The sequence below is a fragment of the Rhinolophus hipposideros genome, assembly GCF_964194185.1.
Source record: "Rhinolophus hipposideros genome assembly, chromosome: 6".
NCBI lineage: Eukaryota > Metazoa > Chordata > Mammalia > Chiroptera > Rhinolophidae > Rhinolophus > Rhinolophus hipposideros.
The window spans coordinates 75,232,800-75,252,003 of NC_138052.1; the positions used below are offsets into that span (position 1 = coordinate 75,232,800).

General features: G+C 41.3%; 2 protein-coding genes across 10 annotated transcripts in view; one reads left to right on the forward strand and one right to left on the reverse strand.

Annotated features, from left to right (window-relative positions):
• Positions 1 to 66: 66 nt before the first annotated feature.
• On the forward strand, positions 67 to 3,036 carry EEF1B2 (eukaryotic translation elongation factor 1 beta 2). 2 transcript variants are annotated; one of them, XM_081052123.1, is made up of 7 exons: positions 67 to 198; positions 420 to 567; positions 1,033 to 1,155; positions 1,750 to 1,876; positions 2,129 to 2,195; positions 2,561 to 2,686; positions 2,796 to 3,036. In XM_081052123.1, exons 2-7 carry the CDS (start codon positions 488 to 490, stop codon positions 2,948 to 2,950), a joined length of 678 nt encoding a protein of 225 aa, XP_080908249.1. In that variant the 5' UTR covers positions 67 to 198; positions 420 to 487; the 3' UTR covers positions 2,951 to 3,036. The 2 variants fall into 2 exon arrangements, with proteins under 2 accessions (XP_080908249.1, XP_080908250.1); XM_081052124.1 differs by lacking the exon at positions 67 to 198 and having other exon boundaries at positions 347 to 567.
• Positions 3,037 to 11,000: 7,964 nt separating this feature from the next.
• CMKLR2 (chemerin chemokine-like receptor 2) overlaps positions 11,001 to 19,204 on the reverse strand; it is a 42,189-nt gene continuing 33,985 nt past the window's right edge. For all 8 annotated transcript variants that reach the window (XM_081052121.1, XM_081052118.1, XM_081052115.1 and 5 more), the window contains one exon: positions 11,001 to 12,877. In XM_081052121.1, the coding sequence (XP_080908247.1) occupies positions 11,782 to 12,849 (1,068 nt within the window). In that variant the 5' untranslated portion in view covers positions 12,850 to 12,877 and the 3' untranslated portion in view covers positions 11,001 to 11,781. The remainder of the gene's footprint in view (positions 12,878 to 19,204) is intronic.

Below are 19,204 nucleotides of genomic sequence, written 5' to 3' on the forward strand. Positions count from 1 at the left end.
GGCAATTTCCGTCAGTTCGACAGAAGGCGGGGCTGAGGGCGTAGCCGCCGGGAGGGGGAGGAGATTCGTGGAGAAGGGACGACCGGGACCGGCAGTTCCGCCGGAAGTGGCCCGGAGGCTAGGGCCGATCGACTTCGGGCATCTCCGGATCTCCAAGGGGCGGTTCCGGTAATTTTCGGAAGCCGTGGAGGTCCTTCTGTAAGACATGCCCCTTTTAGTATTGTTGTTTTCAAACACAAAGAGAAGCCTAGGGATAATTTGTGGGCCGTTGAATGCAGACACCCGATTTGTCTGTTGAGGAATGAGACTGACGTCCTTTGACCTTTAACCTTCGGCCGGGTGCGACGGAGGGAAACGCCTCCGTCTCTATATAAGGAATTTTCCGGCGCTTTGCGGCCTTTTTTTTTTTTCCCCCTCAGTGCTCGGCGCCCGGGGCTGGAGCTTCTTTCTCACCCGCTGCCGCCCAGCTGCAGGGTCAGCCGACGTCATGGGTTTTGGAGACCTGAAAAGCCCTGCCGGACTCCAGGTGCTCAACGACTACCTGGCGGACAAGAGCTACATCGAGGGGTGAGCGCGCGGGGTCGGGCCGGGGTCGGCGCGGCGCCGCGATCCCACGTGGCGCGGCCTCGGCCGCCGGCGGAGGGGGGAGGAAGCCGGGCTGCAGGCCCCTCCTGGTGGCGCGGGCTGCGGAGTGGAAAGGACCAAACACGTGCCGTCTGCCTCGTGACCGAGCTGAACCGGGTTTTCCCTGGCCTTGACTCGGTCCACGAGTGTAATCCTGCGTATCGACGTTAGCCGTCGCAGTCTGTGAGGTCTGCTAGGTCACGGGCGTCTCCCGGGTGGAACACGTGGCCCTGGTCTGCGCACTCCACGCGAGCAGCCCGGTAGCCGGGTCCCCGGTGGGCGCGGTCTCACCACGGGATTTGGCAGACGTAGCTCTTGGTGCTTGTTGGATGGCGTTGGTGGCTTTTAAAGGCGCGTGAGCTTTTTGTGGTTTTTTTTTGTTTTGTTTTGTTTTGGTGTCAATTGCAGGTATGTGCCGTCACAGGCCGACGTGGCAGTGTTTGAAGCAGTCTCCGGCCCGCCACCTGCCAGCTTGTGTCACGCCCTGCGTTGGTATAATCACATCAAGTCTTTCGAAAAGGACAAGGCCAGGTAAACGTGCCTTTGTAGTTCGCTGAAGATGAGCTGCTTTCTGAGCTGCGAGGCGGGGCGCTCACGGGGTCAGTTAGACCCCGGCCGCAGGGGCTTTGCTGGGATTTTGTGACATAAATCGCTGCCGGACTTGGGAAGGCCGCGAGACTGAAGTCCTCCGTCTCTCCGCAGAACAGGTAGAGCGTGGACAGCGGCCATTGGGCCTTTCCCCACACGGCCCGGCCCGTGGGCCTGTGCCCGGCCTGGGGGGCCCACCTCTGGGGTGAGAGGGTGGCTCCTGGGGTCAGTTCTTGGCCGTCCTGCTGACACTGCCAACGAGGGTGGCGGTTTGGGGACTGGACCCCAGTTCACTAAGAACGGAATTGAGCATGCTTAACGAGATCGCAAATATTCACTCTGAAAGAGTCAGTCGTAGTGAGTATTGAATACCGTGTCACATACTGCTCCTATGTCTGGGGTGAGGAGTGACACCCTGCGAGCGCTTACCTGGGAGTGTTAAGGGGGGTCTGTTGACAAATAGTGATGAAACTGAGCTCTCACGTCGTCTAAAAAAGGACACGGTACCAGCCTCATACATTTAAACTTTCTTTCAAGCCTGCCCGGAGTGAAGAAAGCTTTGGGCAAGTACGGTCCCGCTAATGTGGAAGACACCACCGGAAGTGGAGCCGCAGATAGTAAAGATGATGATGACATTGATCTCTTTGGATCTGACGACGAGGAGGTACGTAATAAGTGTGCTGTGCTTAAGCACCAACTAGAGTCAGACTACCTGGATTTGAAGCCTGGCTTCATTTTATTTCCTACCTTTAAAAATTCTCACAGGTTACATGATGAGTAAAATCAAATCACCATCTTTCGGCTGAGCTCGTGATGGATTTGCTTTTTTCTGATAAAGCTGGTCTTTGTTGCGACGACCCCATGATCTTTAAGCTGAGGAGCAACCAGCTTTGTGAAATGTATTGTTTCTTTATAGGAAAGTGAAGAAGCGAAGAGGCTAAGAGAAGAGCGCCTTGCACAGTATGAGTCAAAGAAAGCCAAAAGTACGTCATTTTATGATTTGTCTTTATTTTCATTTCGTAACGTGAGTAATCTTTTTCAAAGAATGATCCCCGAAGTGACTTCTTCACGTGCGCTGACTAGGTCAGGATTTCAAAACCTATAGTTGTTCTTAAAACTTCCACAGCTACTGGTCTGCAGCTGTTTTTAATGGTGGCAGTTGTGGCATTCCTCTGTGGGAAAGAAACTGTTACACAACTAAACACCTCTTTCTTAGCAAAACAGAAAGTGGGCATGTGTGTGACAAACAGGATGTATCCTATAGATTTCGTGTGGCTAGGGAGATAATCCATTTTGAAACAAATTAATATTGAGTATTTGAATAATGCTGTTACTTGTACTTTTTTAGAACCTGCACTTGTTGCCAAGTCTTCCATCTTATTAGATGTCAAACCTTGGGATGATGAGACAGATATGGCAAAATTAGAGGAGTGCGTCAGGAGCATTCAAGCAGACGGCTTGGTCTGGGGCTCTTGTGAGTTCAGTCTTTGCTTTTTTGAAATTGGCATCTGGAATTTGCAGTTTCAACATGTGCCAATCAATAGGATTTTTCTAAATAAGATTTTTCTTAATGTTCTTTTCAGCTAAACTAGTTCCTGTGGGGTATGGAATTAAAAAACTTCAAATACAGTGTGTAGTAGAAGACGATAAAGTTGGAACAGACATGCTGGAGGAGCAGATCACTGCTTTTGAGGACTATGTGCAGTCCATGGACGTGGCTGCTTTCAACAAGATCTAAAACCCATCACGGATCATTACCCTTAAATAAAAACTTGAACAACAACCCTTGGCGCTTCAGTCTTTTAATAGGAGGGTGGTACAGCTGGCCCTTGAACAACACGGAGGATATGTCAGCCCTCCCACGTAGTCAGAAATCCACACTTACTGATTTCCCAAAAACAAGTCCCTAGGTATCCACAGGAGATTGGTCCCAGGACTCCATGGATGCTCACGTTCCTTACATAAAATGGCATGAAACTGCGTGCATTGAGCCCACTACATCCACAGATGCAAAACCTGGGCCCACAGAGGGCCAGCTATACATTTTTAAAAACCTGCATAGAAGTGGACCCACACAGTTCAAACCTATGTTCAAGGGTCAACTATATTCCTTCGATTTTGAGAAATTCAGTGAATATGTAATGCGTAATACAAATTTGGGTCAGCATTCTTGTTACACATTTGTTAAACAAAAACTATAGATAGATCCCAAGTAGATTTTATAAACTAATAGAAATGGACTTTGGTATAATTCTTGTATGCATTCCTCAGGAATGTATGATGATACCACTTATATCACAGTATGTCAAATTTTTATATTTGCCCTGTTTTTAAATCAAGGAGCTAAACTTGGAAGATTTTGGATGAAGAAATTAGCCCTACAGGTTTATAATGGTTCAGACCTTGGGCTTTGCAAGGAAGTAACAAAGTGAGCTGATTTTCTTCAACGGGAATGTTGGAGTGCCATAAAGAATCATGAGTACCTTAAAGTAACCACTTTGAGCACCTCTTGTAATTGCAGAAGTCAAATGTGACATGTATTTGCACCTTTTGTTATCGGTATATATTGAGTATTACAACTTTTATACAGTTTTTTTCCTTAAAATGTGTACATTGTTTTTGGCACCTTCTGTATTTACCTTTGCAGAGATTCATCCCATTCCATTTCAGTGTCCAGCTGTCCTGGGAGTGAGCTTGTCACTGCAATTGTCTTAATTGCTGAAGCCTTTCTTTCCAGCATTGTGCCTCTGTAGGGAAGGGAGAAATAACCTGTTTCCCATAATCTGTGAATACTTACATATACTTATAAATCAAGTATTTTGAGTTAACTTTTAACTTGAATTCCTCTCTGTAAAAAGATAACCTGTTTCTTGTGCTTTTTCCATATTTTATTTTCCCAGTCTAGAGTTTTCCATTTATGTCTGTTGCAGAGGAAAACTTTTCCTCTACCCTCTTAGATTCTGTAATTTGGGGAGTGCAAATTAAATTGACAAAAGATTAGCAAGAGAAAAGGCACATTTAATCATTTACATAAAAGAGTTCACAGAAAAATGTGACTAAGATGAGGTTTGATTTTTGGGGAATGCATACTAAATAATGGAAGGGGAGGACAACAGGGCACTTAGAGGAAAACGAAATGGCTTTTTGGAAAGATAATGAATGGTCCTTTAGGAGAAACGATAGGAGATAATACTTTTGTGATAATGTCTATTTAGGTGTGTGTGATGTGGAGACTTAATTTCCAGTGATGAAAGATTAAGAGTCAACCTCTGACTGCTCCTGGGGAGGGGATTTGTGGCAAATGAGTTATTTTGAGTTCCTTTAGGAGGCTCTGCTTTTAGGCAGGTAAGAAAATTCTGGTACTCAAATGCATTCTGCTCAAAATAATTTGTATGCCATAAAAGCATATTCTGGACCCCTTCACTTCTCTAGATTTCATGGGGGAAAAAAAATGAGTCAATACACACAGTGCTTAGGGTGATGCCAAGCACATACTGAATAATATCAATTACAGTATTTGCTGGATAAACCAAATATTTGGAGATAAAAGGAATTAAAGTCTGCAAATGTTCAAATGCTTTATTGTATGTAGGCTGTTTAAGGAGAACATTAGGAATGTGTTTTGAGTAGCATTGTGTCCTGAAAGGAAGATTACAGAGGTAATTGATTCCCAGGCTGTGTGGTTCACAAGCCTAACTTGGGTGTAGAGGTGGGTGGATGTAGAGGAGACATTGTACACTTTAGGAAATCTGATTGAACCTATCGCGGTAGGAGGACAGTAGAATTTCAATACTGAAGTAGTGCTACAGGTAAATGTACTCAGGTGAAGGCAGTATGTTAAGTGATAAGTCCTGTTAACAGTTGCATATTAATGTGGGTTATACATGTAACATTTTATGTTTTTTAATAGTTTTTTATAAAAGCTTGGGAATTGCTGACCTCTAAAGGTCTTATTTTGTAGTCTCTAGACCAGAGGTTAAATGATTTGAGGTCAAAATTTTCCTAGCAGAACCAGATGTTCTTTTTTCCTCTCTCTCAATCTGATTTTCTTTATATGTGACTACGTGGAATGTGGAATATTGTTTAAATTCTAAAGAAAAATTATTTAATCGGGTGTGTATGTACTGATGAATAAAATCATCCTAGCTAAGCAATTCAGTCCAACAGACCCCATTAAAAAAATCACTGGAGAAATTTTCAGGTTGTTATCATAAAAAGCCAGCAGAGGGCAGCACTTCATTTTCTGGAGAACCAGAGAGCCTGTGGATTCTGGAAATGCTAAGGAAAAAGAAGTAACTAGTGTGAATAGTAGCCCAAAATAATTCACAATCATTGACATGTTAAAGGGACTGCGTACTAAATCGTTTGACCAAAATGTTAAATATTAACAAATATTAATGACAAAGTAATGATTAAAAATTCAAAGAGTTGAAATATTGGAATAGTCAGTTCAAACCACAGCTGTCTTGTAAATCTTAAAAAGATAAATGATGAAACATGACTTTAAAAATCTTGACTCCACGGCCTTGAATAAGAAATATATTTAATGGTATCTTAATTTTATATTTTAAAAAATGGATATTACATTAACATAGTTCAAAATTCAAGAGGTTATACAGCGAAATCTTCCCCTGTCCTCCAGGCCTCCCGTTCACCTCCATAAACGCAACCAATATCACCAGATTCTTAGGTCTTTTCAGAGCTAGTCTAAGCACGTGCACAGACTAACTGCAGCACGCAACACAAACTGAGCACCTGCATTTTGTTCATAGAAATAGACTTGGCTATCTCGAAGATGATCTATATCTTGGATGTTCCATATCAGTACATAAAAAAGCTTTCTCTTTTAGCAGTTACATAACCCATTGTCTCATATCTTATTTAACCAGGCTTTTGGATCTTTAGGTTGCTTTCAATTTTTTGCTATTATGAGCAGTACTCATACCTGCGTGTGAGCCAGTATACTGAATGAACTGCTTTGGAGCCAGCAGAGTAGGAAGGCTGAGAAAGACATTTTTTCCCCCCCGTTTCTGGCTTTGGAGTGGAAAACAAATTAAAAGGCCACCTCTTTTTGCAGGCTCCCTAAGTGATTACAATTACTGAAACCTTGTCTTATTTTTCATATTCAGCATCCCCAGCGAAGGGCAGAGCACAGTGTGAGAATTCAAAATGATTCATTTTGTATCACTATGTTAGATGCTATAAAAATAGAGTTATGAAAATTACTATAGGGAGGTGGTTAAAACACACAAAACTGTGAAGTATGAGTCATTTTGTGATTGAGCAAGTAATCCAAATGTTCATTGGGTCGGGAAGGCTAGAATTGAAGAAACATTTTTGAGAGAAATCAGGGCTTAAGCTGGATGGACCTTGATCAGTTTGTTAAAAAAAAAAAAAACGTTCCAGAGAGAGAATGTTCCAGGAGGGTGTTAAAGGCAGAATGATAAAGGCAAGAATGAGAATAAACATTTGGGAGGCAATTCAACCAGTCTGACTGGATTCTGCAGTGTCTGATTCGGTAGGATGGGGCCAGGGTGAATTTATAGGCTGCCTTGTTCTGTGAGGGCAGTGTGGAGCCTTGACGGTTTCCAAGGCAGAGAATGACAAGATAAAGGCAGAGCTCTGATCTGGAGACGGTGTGGTTGGAAGCAGGTAAATAAAAGGATTTATAATCCTAACATAAATGGGAATGACTAAATTATGACATATATACTCAATGAATATTTTATAAGCTTAATATAATCACTTTAAAAAATAATGGAAACTGTAGCAACATTGAACGATGCTTCATGTTTTCATTGACTATTACTATCAAAAGATAAGCTTATAAGCAAAGACAAAGATGCAAAAAGTTGTATTAGTGTTTTGGAACATATGTATAATTTTTTTCCCCAAACAAATATAATTTGGCAATGGCAATTATTGCCCTTAGGATAAAAAGGTAAATAAAAAAAATACGTACCTCACATACATTGTCTAATTTAAACTCCATTGGAAGTCTAGGAGATAAGGCAGACACTGTTATCACCATTTATAGATAAGGCAACCCTGAAAGATGCCATGCTGGAGTATTCACCTAGTGAGATAGGAGGAACTCAAACCCAGGTGTTCGTGGGCCAGGTGATGTGTTGGTAATAGAATGGGGAAAGTTCTTCATCACTGAATTTAGACAGTCCTATTTCATCAGTGTAACCCTTGCTTCATAGCTTCAGTTAGGGAGAGTGAGCAGATAATATCACATAAGGGTAAACTTAAAATGGAAATTTGAGACTAAGAAAGAGACATGCACTCATGACATACTCTGTATGATGATAATAGCTGTGTTCAGGAAATGTGCCAAATGAGAGTGTCGTTTGGAATGTCGTTGGCCTGAATAGCTTTCAGGAAAGTGAAATCAAAGGAAAGTATCCATAGACTTCTGAATATTCATACCCTAAAGAACTACCACTATGGATAACACTTCAACCCTGAATCTTCCGTCCTCACTTTGTCCTTATAAAATGGGATTATTCTCTTTTCTGAGCACAGCCCATGTTTTCCCACCTCTGTACATTCGCTCTTGTTGCACCATCTACCTAAAGCAGCCTCTTTCCTCGCCTGCATTTGGTTAAAGTTGTAGTCCTTCTTCAAGATGCACTTCAAACACTTCTTTCAGGAAGTCTTTTATTCTACTCCTTCCTGTCCCCTGCAGCTTCCCAGCACATAACACTCTTATAGCGCTTATAAACTATCTAGCTTTAAGTTCTCTGTGTAGTTCCCTGATGCTTCCTATGAAATTTTTATGTTCATTTGAGGAGGAAGGGCTCTAACATTTACTAAGCAGTTGCTATATCAGAACGTGCCAGGAGTTTCATTAAATATAACACCAGCTAATTTTGATCAGGTATTTATGTATAGGGCTAAGCACTGCTTTAAGTGCCTTAGGTAAAGCCCTATGAATACCTGCATCAACTCGTTTAATTTTCACAAGAGCCCCATGTGGCAGGTGCTACTATTGTGGATTATCCCCATTTTGCAGATGGGAAAAACTGAGGTCTTGACATTTGAATTAATTTAGCCAAGGTCACAGAGCTACGATGTGTTGGAGCCATAATTTAAATCCAGGTATCCCGCCTCCAGAGGCCCTGGGTCCTGCCCTCTAGTACTAAGAGCTTCTTTTCATTGAGAAAGGGGCAAGTCAGTCTCACCGGGTTGATTGCCCTCCTCCCTGAGCATCCTAGGATTCTTTCCTGCCAACTAGGCACTGAGCCCCCTCACTTCCTCCCCAAACTGCTGTAGTGCCTGTCCTGCCTCCAGCCCCTCTTTTCAGTCATTCATCCTGCTTTTGGTCATTAGACCGCTGGAGAGCTCCACTAGCCAGATTCCAACTGTCAGGGGAGGAGACTTGGAGTCCCCAGTCCTGGGTCCAAGTGTGTGTCCTATGTTACTGCTTGGATCTTCCCTCAAACTGAGAATAAAAAATTAACTCGTTTCTGCTGGGAAGTGCCTGTACTAATTGCTACTACTATCTACTAGTGGATTCCTGTCACATCCCCACTATCAACTATTTTAAAAGCCACGAAAACTGGAGTTCTTAGCCTCGGGTCTAAAGATTCCCTGATATTTTATGTAAAAGCATTTTTCTGTAGAAAGGACCCATGACTTTCCTTAGATTCTCAAATGAATTCAAAGTTCCTCTAAGACCTTTGCAGACATTCCTTAAAGCATTTTTCTTTTTGGAAGATCCACTCCTCATATCAAACATAGGAACATGGTGAAATCCCATATTAAATACGTTTCTGTATAATTATTAAATACTTCACTTAACTAATCGACATAAAAGCATGTATTTTATAGACATGTAATTAAGTACTTATTCATTTTGAATTTTCAAGTTTCCTTTTTGTATTCTAGAGCCAATAATATTTTTTGAGATCTCAAATCTTTTTATGGGCCCTTGGAAAGCTTACAGGCCCTAGATACTGTGCCCACTGAGCCTAATGTGATAAATGGCTCTGCATGGGTTCTCAACTCACAAGGTTAGGAAGTACCACCCAGAAATGTAACTTCCAGAATACCACCTGCTCCTTTCATTTCCTTCTGCCCTTGGCTGTTTAATCTCCTTCTCGCTCTTCAGCTTTCCTCTTTCTCCCACAGCCTTGAGAGTCTCCATTTGCTCAAACTAAGGATGAGCCTATGAAGTTCTCTTCTTTCTTGGATCCTTCAGCTTTTCTCCTGATTCTGGAAACCTAGGGTCTTTCCTCAAGGGTCAATGGGAACACAGAGTAAAATATCTGAAAATCTGGTGGGGGAGGGGGCAAGGCAAAAGGCTGCACAAAGGGCCAGACACTCACAATGAGCCTTTCCTTAACCCATACTGGATACGGCAGAAACCTGGGAATCGAAGAACTTTGGGATATGCTTAGCCGTGCCGACCATTGTTTTGCCAAAACCAGATTTGATTGTTTGAGGGGGTTAACAGGAAAGGACATAGGCAATAAATGATCTGGTATTTATTGAGATGAACGAAGAGACGAACTAAAAAAGGTACTAGTTCAAGAAATAACAAAATAAAATTGAGAAATTATGAAAAATTAAATGTTTTTAAAATTACCGTGAGTAGCAGTGTAGTCACAAAAACTGGAGATGTCAGCAGAGACAAGGGACAGGAACTCTAGGGAACCCCAAAGACAAGGACATAGATTTCCAGTGTTCCTTTTCTTCGACAGTGGATGCCATCTTGTTCCTCTCTGAACAATCGACACTTCTCTTGCCTCTTACGACACTTACAACTGTCTGCCTTGTTTTAGGATTGTTTGGATGCAAGTTGAACCTCGTTTTCTAAACTGTAAGTAGCGGGATGCATCTTGGCAACCCTCACAGTATCTGTCTACCATGATTCGGAATGCCTCTTAGATACTCATCGATTTGCTAAAGGGAGAAATGAATAGAGGTCAAAATATTATTACAGTCTAAAATGCAACAGATTTGCCTTGACTTAAAGGTAGGCTTTATTTGGCCTTATTCTGGTGTCTATATATAGTTATAGGAATAAAAGGTGGAAATATGTTAATATGTCATACATGCTTTCTTTTCCTGAAATCATTCTGAGATCGGGCTGGCCTATCTACCACTACTACCTGAATGTCAGTGTTTATATTTATAGCGATCGTATACATATTTGCACATACCCAGAATTTTCCAAAAACTTTTATATTTCACTTGATATCATGAAGGAATAAAGATGAGAACATGTCTCCGTTGAGAGGGAGGGTCTATGCCCCCTCCTCTTGAATCTGAACTGGCCTGTGACGGCTTTGACCAACAGACTACAATAGAAGTGATACAACATTGTGTCAGTGTTGTGCATCGTTTTTAAGAGGACTAGAAATGTCCACCTTCGTCCCTTAGAGCCCTAAATTGCCCTATAAGAAGTCTAGCTACCCTAAGATGACATGTTGCAACAGATATATAAAGAAAGGAGAAAAAGAAGGGAGGAGAAGAAAGGACAAGAGGGCAATAGGCGGAAGGGAACAGAGGAGAGAAGAAGGAAGGGGAGGGGCGGGGTGGGGAGAAGAAAGGAGGGAAGGGAAGGGAGCTGATCAGCCAGCCATCAGCTGTTGAAAACCTCAGCCATTTGGGTCATCCTGAGACTAGATATTGTGAAGCAGAGAGAGGAATCTCCCTTCTGTGCCTTGTTTGAATTCCTGACTCTCTGAATTACGAGCTATAATAGTAATCAATGGTTTTAAGCAACTAGATTTTGGGGCAGTTTACTAAGTATTAATAATCAACTGGAACAATGTTTTAAACTACTACAAGCAACTATTAGTTTAATTCGTAAATGTATACACAAAGATTACATGAAATAAAGAAATGAAGTACACGTTGCATTTTAGACTTTGTCTAACAGGTGACTTGGGAAAAATTAAAGTGAGCTTAAGCAAACTTATTTTACCAGTTTTTGAAAGGAGTGAATCATATATTTAATATAAAGATTTAGGACTTTAAAAGGTTATTACAACTTTAAAAGGTTATTACAATTTCTAATGAAATATGTTTATATATACAATTATATGTATGTATACATTTATATCTGTGTATGTACACTTATATTTTTTACATATGCACATTTTTATTTGTATGTATGTCAAGCTATTAATAGTGTTTGACCTTGAAGAAGGGGTTAGCATTAGCAAAGCAACAGGAAAAGAGATTCTTATTGTTTTCATTTTTCTATGCTTGCTTAAGTAGCTTTCACAAAAACAATAAAAAATGAAATAAAAAAACAAAACAAACCAAAAAAAGTTATTACAATTTTTAAAATATAAATGATATCGCCTCAATAGCGGTGATTAATCCACGATGGTGTAACTAGCAAGAATGACACAATTTAAGTTGCCGGGGGGGGGAAAAAATGAAGATCTTTCCTAACTTTTACATCCACACAAAAATGTGATGCCAATAAAACTGACCAAAAACAATAACAAAAAGATATGGTCAGCTCTGTATCTTGGAACCAATAATTTGAAAGCATCTGTCAGGGCACTCACACAAAAGCCTTATGCTGATCTGTGGACAAGTAGTAACTCACTGGGCTGTTTCCAGGAGACACGGGTTCTTGGTTTCAGAGTTCCTGAGCTGTTCACTCACCGTGCCAGAACAGCTGACTTCCCACAATGTGTACTTAAGTATCTCAGCAACCGAGGCCTGAAAGCGTGCCTGGAACTTCTTACTAATTAGGACATACAGGATGGGGTTCAAGCAACTATTGAGGAATGCTAAGGCAGTAGAGAGAGGGATTCCGGCCTCCAGCACCTGGTTGAAATAGCTACTGTGGTGAATTGTGAGCTCCCAAATGCTAAACAGGTGATAAGGAGTCCAACAAATCAAAAAGGCCATAACTACAGCCAGGATGGTCCAAGAATACTTACTGGAGACCAGGATGCTTCGCTTCTTCACCTTGAAGATGAGACACAAATAGCAAATGCTCATTGTTAGTAAAGGGAAGAGATACCCAAAAATAAATTTCACCCAGGTCAGAACATGGTGCCTCATCAATGCGAGGTCACGATCATGCCTGTGGAAATTGTTATAGCAAACAGTGTGGTTATCGAACTCCAGAGTGTCCCGGAAGTATAGGGCAGGACCACCCAGGAGAGAAGCCAAGAGCCAAACAAGTATAATAACTATCCGGGAGCTCCTTAGGATTCGGTGCCGATGAGATACGACAGGATGGATCAATTGGATATAGCGGTCCAGGCTGATAACCATCAGGAAAAAAACACTGGCAAACATGTTCAACTGGGCAATGAAGGAATTGGCCTTGCACAGCCAGAGGCCAAAGGACCAGTGGAAATTCATGGCTACATAGGAGATATGCAGGGGCAGGAAGAGGAGAAAAATGAAATCCGCAACAGCTAGATTTAGGAACCAGAGAGTGGTAACTGTCTTCTTCCACTTGAAACCCGTGAACCAAATGACAATGGCATTTCCAGGAATACCCAGAACAAATACCAAACAGTATAACACCAGGGAAATCCAGTGGACAGCTTCCAGGGGGACCTTCTCCTCCAAATCAGACTCCGGGGAATAATATTCCAGGGAATAGGAGTAGTTCTCAAAGTCTTCAAATAACGTTTCCTCTAGATCTTCCATGACCTTGCAAAGTGCAGAACGAGGAAATCTACAGAAGCAAATTTAAAAAGAAAACAACGTTTAAAAGAACAAGAAATGTGCAGTGAATAAGAAACACAAAGGTGAAAAATATTGCATCTTATAAACTGAAAGAAGTATATTTCTTAGTAGCACGTGTGATTACTCTCTAGATGTAAGTCTTGGTGGACTTCGTTTTGCACTGATTATTCTCAAAGCAGTGAGTTCAGTTTTGTAAAGTACGTAGTCAGTAAGTGCTAAATTAACATGATTGACTCTCCAGGTGCAATTCCTCTGTCCCTAATGCTGACCAGAGAGAATCTAACATTCAAAAGGCATTAATTAGGTTCTTCCTATGCCTTATTTTGTGGAAGATGCAAAACAAAACAAAACATGAATGCTTATGTGGTGATGACTTCAAAATCCCTATTTGGATCCTGACTTCTCAAGCTCCAGACATAGATTTCCAACTGCTTTCTCAACCCATCCACCTGGATGACACAGGCAAGCACTGGAGATTTTTACCCGCTATATCGCTCCCATGGGCATTTTTATTCTATGTTTACAAATGCAAACACATTCACCAGTATTATACCAATATGGAAGGCTTTTCAATGAAATGGTGTCTTTTGAAGTAAACCTGACTATGGCCTTTCAATTTCTCCATTAATTGCATATTGAGTGCATTTAAGCTTTATTTAGACTTTTATTTTACTGAAATTCCTTTGTTTTGAATTGATTTGAATTAATTCTTTTCTACCTTTACAACAAAGAATTGACTTACTAATCAGTCTTATTTTGTTTATTTTTGTCCATACCAAATTTTGTCTATTACAATTTCACCCAAAGTAAGTTTTCTTTTGTTGTCTCCTTTCCCCTTCTTCCCCCTTCTTTTGTCTTATCAACGCCAGTTTTCCTGGGTTAAGACTTAAATGTCAATATTTCCATAAAAATAAAGTTTCCTGGGTGCAATTTTAGCTTTATCAATTGTATTTTGTATTTCTTTTTGTTAGTATTCAAAATCAAGTAGAAAAAAAGATTAATAGTTGCATTCATTTCATGGAGCTACAATCATTAATGGGGCAAATATGTAAGATTTGGGATTATAGTAGGTTTAGAATAAAGAGGTGAAAATATCTTGTTGTTCATAGGCATCTCACACTCAAATGACTAACATTGAATTCATCATCCTATCTTAAATTGCTTGAGGAATCTGGCAAAGCACAATTAAAAAAAACAAATGCAATTCATTAGCATCCTCCCAACCCCAGACCCAGCCACCTCCTCTTTATTTTTCAAAATTCAACTCAGATGCCACCAGTTCTTGGTAACATTTTCTGACATTAGCTCAGTCCAGATAATCATAACTTTCATTATAAATAATAGTCAGTGTTATTGGGAATTCATTAGGTACCAGGCATGTATGATCTAATTTGATGCTGGAAAGAATCTTACAAAGTAGGTAAGTACTATTATTCTATGCATTTACAAGAAAGGCTACTGAAGCTTGGAGAAGCTTACTGACTTGCCCAGGATCACACAATCGGTAATTGGAGAGTCGGGATCTAAACTTAGATCTGTGGGACCCAGAGCCTGAGCTCTTAACCAGTACAACATTCCCCTCTTCTGTCATATTATTGTATTATTGTACTTCATAAGCTATGTTGTCATCGTTTTATCTTTAATTTCTGCCCTACCAAACTATGAACTCCTTGAGAACAATGACCATCATTTCTATACCTTACAGTGCCTAGTACAAGTCTTAACACACATACTACATATCAGGTGTTTAGCGTGTGTTTAATAAATGATTAGCTCTGCCACAAATCCTGTTTAGGACTGAAAGTAATTTGAAAGCCTCAGGTGAGAGTTGGTGAGTTCACCCCTAAGTCAGTGTGGCTGCCAGAATCTCTCTGACCTTGACCCTCAGCTCTCTCGCCAGGATCTTGGTTTGTTCCTTGACACCAAGTTCTTTCCTACTTCATGTGTCCTACTCGAGTGAACAAGAATTGGCTTCTTTCTTGCTTCTCTATTCTTTCAGGCCTGGGATCTCACTCTGCTCTCTTTGCTCCTTCTGATGGCTGCCCCTCCACAGGGTCAAATTCTTTCCAGCCTTGTCTCCAACTCTTCGTCTTGGTTTTCTGTCTGTAGACTAGGTCACCCTTACCTTCCTGGTGCCTATGACCTGTTCTTTTAGGCTATTAGCAATTCTGCAGCCAAATGTTAGACTAGGCCCAGGTGTTGGTCTAAATCACCTTACTAAACTCTAGGCATTAGTAGAAGGAACCTCATTCCCCGAGCACAAAAACCCACGGAAGACCCCTAATGGCCCAGAACCACTATCCTCACCAAAAGTCGGGAGCCTCCCACTTCCAATGTCATTACTGACCCTGCTGAGCCAGAATGACCACAGTGCCTGTGAAAGGACACCAATCGCTCCATTGCCCAATTCTCTTGGAGTGAGGAGAGGTACCTTAAGGATGAGTGATCTATCTGAACAGAATCTCTTCAAACAGAAAAACGGTACCAGAGAGATTCCTAATCTTCCCGAAAGCAGATGAGATGACAAGATGCAAAGACAAGTTCACGCTTGGAGAAGGATCTTCCAGAGGAGCTGAAGGCTGCCCAGCTGAATCCTTCATGGGAAATAGAAGCTAGGAATTCCCCTATGGTGTAGAGCAGATGTTTTTGTGTGGTGGTGACGGTGAGGGTGGGATGGAGAAGAGAAAGAAGTAAGGCACAATTCAGTGGCTGTCCTACCAAGTCCCTGGGGCAGACAGTAAACCCTTGAGGGCATCACTATTTAGTGATTATACCTTGTTTGTATAATGCTTTATCGTTTACAGGCATCTCCAGATCTAATGAAGTCTCACTTAGTCTTACGCAAATATCTAGGGACTAACTGTATTAGTTTCCTAGGGCTGCTGTAACAAAGCACCCTAAACTGGGTGGCTTAACATAACAGAAATTTATTGTCTCAAAGTCTGAAGAAATCTGAAATCAAGGTCTAGGCACGGTTGTTTCCTTCTAAAGGCTGTGAGGAAGAATCTGTTCAATGCCTCTTGCCTAGATTCTGGCGGTTTCTTGGTAAACTTTGGCACTCCTTGGCTTGTATCACCCCGATATCTGCCTTCATCTTCACATGATTTCCCTGTGTGCATATCTGTGTCCAAATTTCCCCTATTTATAGGGGCACCAGTCACATTGGATTAGGACCCACCTTAGGGACTTCATTTTAACTTCATGACCTCCGCAACGACCTTATTTCCAAATAAGGTCACATTGTCAGATAGTGGGGTTTAAGACTTCAATGTACATTTTTTGGGGCCACAATTCAATCCATAACATTAACCTGGAGCTGGCAACCACCATTGCTGTATCCTGGTCATTCATTCATTCAGCAAATATTATGAAGTGCCCACATTTTCCAGGCACTATTCTAGCTGGTTGGGATTCTTCATTAAACAAAACAACTATGTCTTCCTCTTAGATTTTTGGAACTTAGATTTTTACGAGGAGATACATAGTAAAAAATACACATTAAAAAGAAAAATTACATAGCATGTTAAAATGTGGTAAGTGCTGTAGAAAACTGGGGAAAAGAGAACAGGATAAAGGAAATGCGAGAGGTGGTTTTGACTTTTAATAAGGTGATCAGAGCACTCATTGAAGATATGACAACTGCAAAGACTTAAAGGAGGTCAGAGAGTTAGTCATGTGGACATGTTAGGCAAGTGGTCAAGGCAGAGGGAACAGCCAGTGCACTGAAGAAATACGCTTTTTAACTATGGAGACTAAATATGGGGGAGTTTTTGCAATTAACTCTGGTGCGCTAAGGTTCCTGCTTTATAAGAAAATGAGGGGTGGATCTGTTTTCACAGATTTAGACATCTTCTGCCCTTTATTTCATCATTCAAATGTCTCCAGGGGCAGGTGGCTTTAATGGGTGTCATGGGAGCAGATCTTGAGTTGTCATGATATCAGACCTATACTGTTTTAGCAGAGTTAGATGTCCTCTGCCCTTTATTCCATAATTTAAATGTCCCCAGGGGCAGGTGGCTTTAATAGGTGCAGTAGTGCAGGTCAGGAGACTGGGATTTGGGGGGACTGAAGAGCCGTGGATTTGGCTTCAGTGAACAGCACCTACTCAGTTCTAGCCAATTATTTCCACATGGGAAATGAGCACTCGGTTTGCCAGAGTTTTTGAAGAATGGCTGGATATTTATATGGTTAAAGTGAAAAGTTTCCAACTTCTACATGACTGTTCTGAAACAAAATAACTGGGGGTCATCCTCAGCCCCACTCCAAGTTTGTGACCCCTGGGGCAGGCAAGCTCTTGAAAACTTTAAGGTTTTCAATGGTGAAGAAGGAAACTATACATTAAAAGGAAATAGAAACACCAATTGGCTTCTGTTAATGACTATGCCCCTTGGTCCTGGAGAGACAGCCATAAGATTTAAAGCTACTCAGAGGCCTCTCCAGAAACCTTCACATTATAACCTTCTGGATATAAGAGATTGGCTATAAGAGTTGGGACACCTCTTTTTTTCTCCAGGAAAAAAAAAGATGCCATGGACAAGTTCTTAACTTTATTGGGTTTCTATCAGAGTTATCAAGAAAGGCCCTGGTAAGAAAAGCAAAATAATGAATCAGCACCTAGGACCAGAGCTATTCTTCGCTGCTGTGGCAAAGCTCCTGGTCCTGAAGAGGGAATGGTGAGTCAACTCCCTGAGAAATCACCCTCATCCTGCTTCCTGCCATCTCTGGTAAGAAGACCTCATGTCCCTGCCTCATCGTTGCTCTAATTCCCACAGTTTGGGTCTTTCACCTCCTACCTGTAAGCCGCGCTCTGCCCTAAACTTGAATTCAACCACGTTCCTCGTTCAAAGCATAATTTGGCAATCTTCCTGACCCATGGCCCTACGTCTACCTCATTCTCTGATTTGGGTGGCTGGGTTTTTGCCTCGTCTCTAGTCCTTGGCTGCTGGGTTCTGGTTTTGAATTGCTGTACCTTTAGTTCTTTCCAGTCCTCTGGAGAACCCTGACTCTACTACCACATTTCCATGACTCTGTTCCTTCACTCTCTTCTAGGCTCCATGCTTGTGCTTCCACCTTGGAGAGACTACTCACCTACTACCCCAGGAAGCATTGCCCTGACACCAGTTCCATCCCTTCTTACCACCAAAATCTATACCAGTGGTTCTCAACCCAGGACAATTTTGCTTCTCAGTGGATATTTGGCGATGTCTAAAGATATTGTTGGTTGTCACAACAGGAGATGGGAGAGGAGGGATAAATTCTACTGGCATCTAGTGGGGAGAGGCCGGGGACGTACCTTACCATCCTGAAATGGACAGCACCCCACGGGAAAGAATGATCTTGCCCCAAAGGTCAACTGCGCCAAAGTTAAACCTTAACCGACACATGCTGAGCTAAGTCTAAACTCCTTTCTTTTATCTCCTGCTGCTGAACCTGCCTTTTTCCTGTAAATACTCTCATCATGGAGCCCTGGCTCAACCGGTCTGGTCCATCCCACTACCACCCAACCATGCTTTACAACGGTTACAAACTGTGGATCTGTGTGTTTAATTTGCAAAAGTGTTTAAAAATATTTGATGTGGATGCTAATATTTAAATATCGGGAGATTTCACACAAAAAATTTCAATGCTGAGCTTCTCTTGATAGTTTATATTATCTGTTAATAATGGACCTGCATTTCCTATAGTAGCATCTGACAAAGTATGTACAAAGTATGTACTCCCTGATTTGCCATGGTCAGTGTCACTTCCAAATCACTTGTTTACGATACTTTCCAGGATGCTGTCAGCACTTGAATTTGCAATCTTTGCTAAAACTGTACCTTGTATATAGTAAGAAATAAAATGGTTGAAAGAATTAAAACTGTACACGAGAGTGCAAATGAAGTGTTTGATAATGCAATCTCAAAATAATATCTGCAATCTCAAAGAAAAATGTGGTCTACAAAGAAAGTTTACTATCTTCTGCATTTTTGCAATTTAAAGTTAAGGGTCTAAATTCAAGGAGATGTAATTTTAAACTTGTAAAAACTGATATTCTGCTGTATCATCAATCATGTTGTATTATACTTATCTATTAATTCTGGGTAAAATAAGAGAGAAAGGGCAAAAAGATATACAGAAAAAAAATATGAGGGCATTTGTCCTCAGTTTAACCATATATATGTGGTTATATATATGGTATATATGATATATATAGACTATATATATATAGACTATATATATCATATGAATGAAAACTCAGAAGTGAAACTGGAGGGATTTCTGGGCAATAGAAAGGAGCCTTGTTGGGCAGTAACCAGAAATGAAGATGGATAGC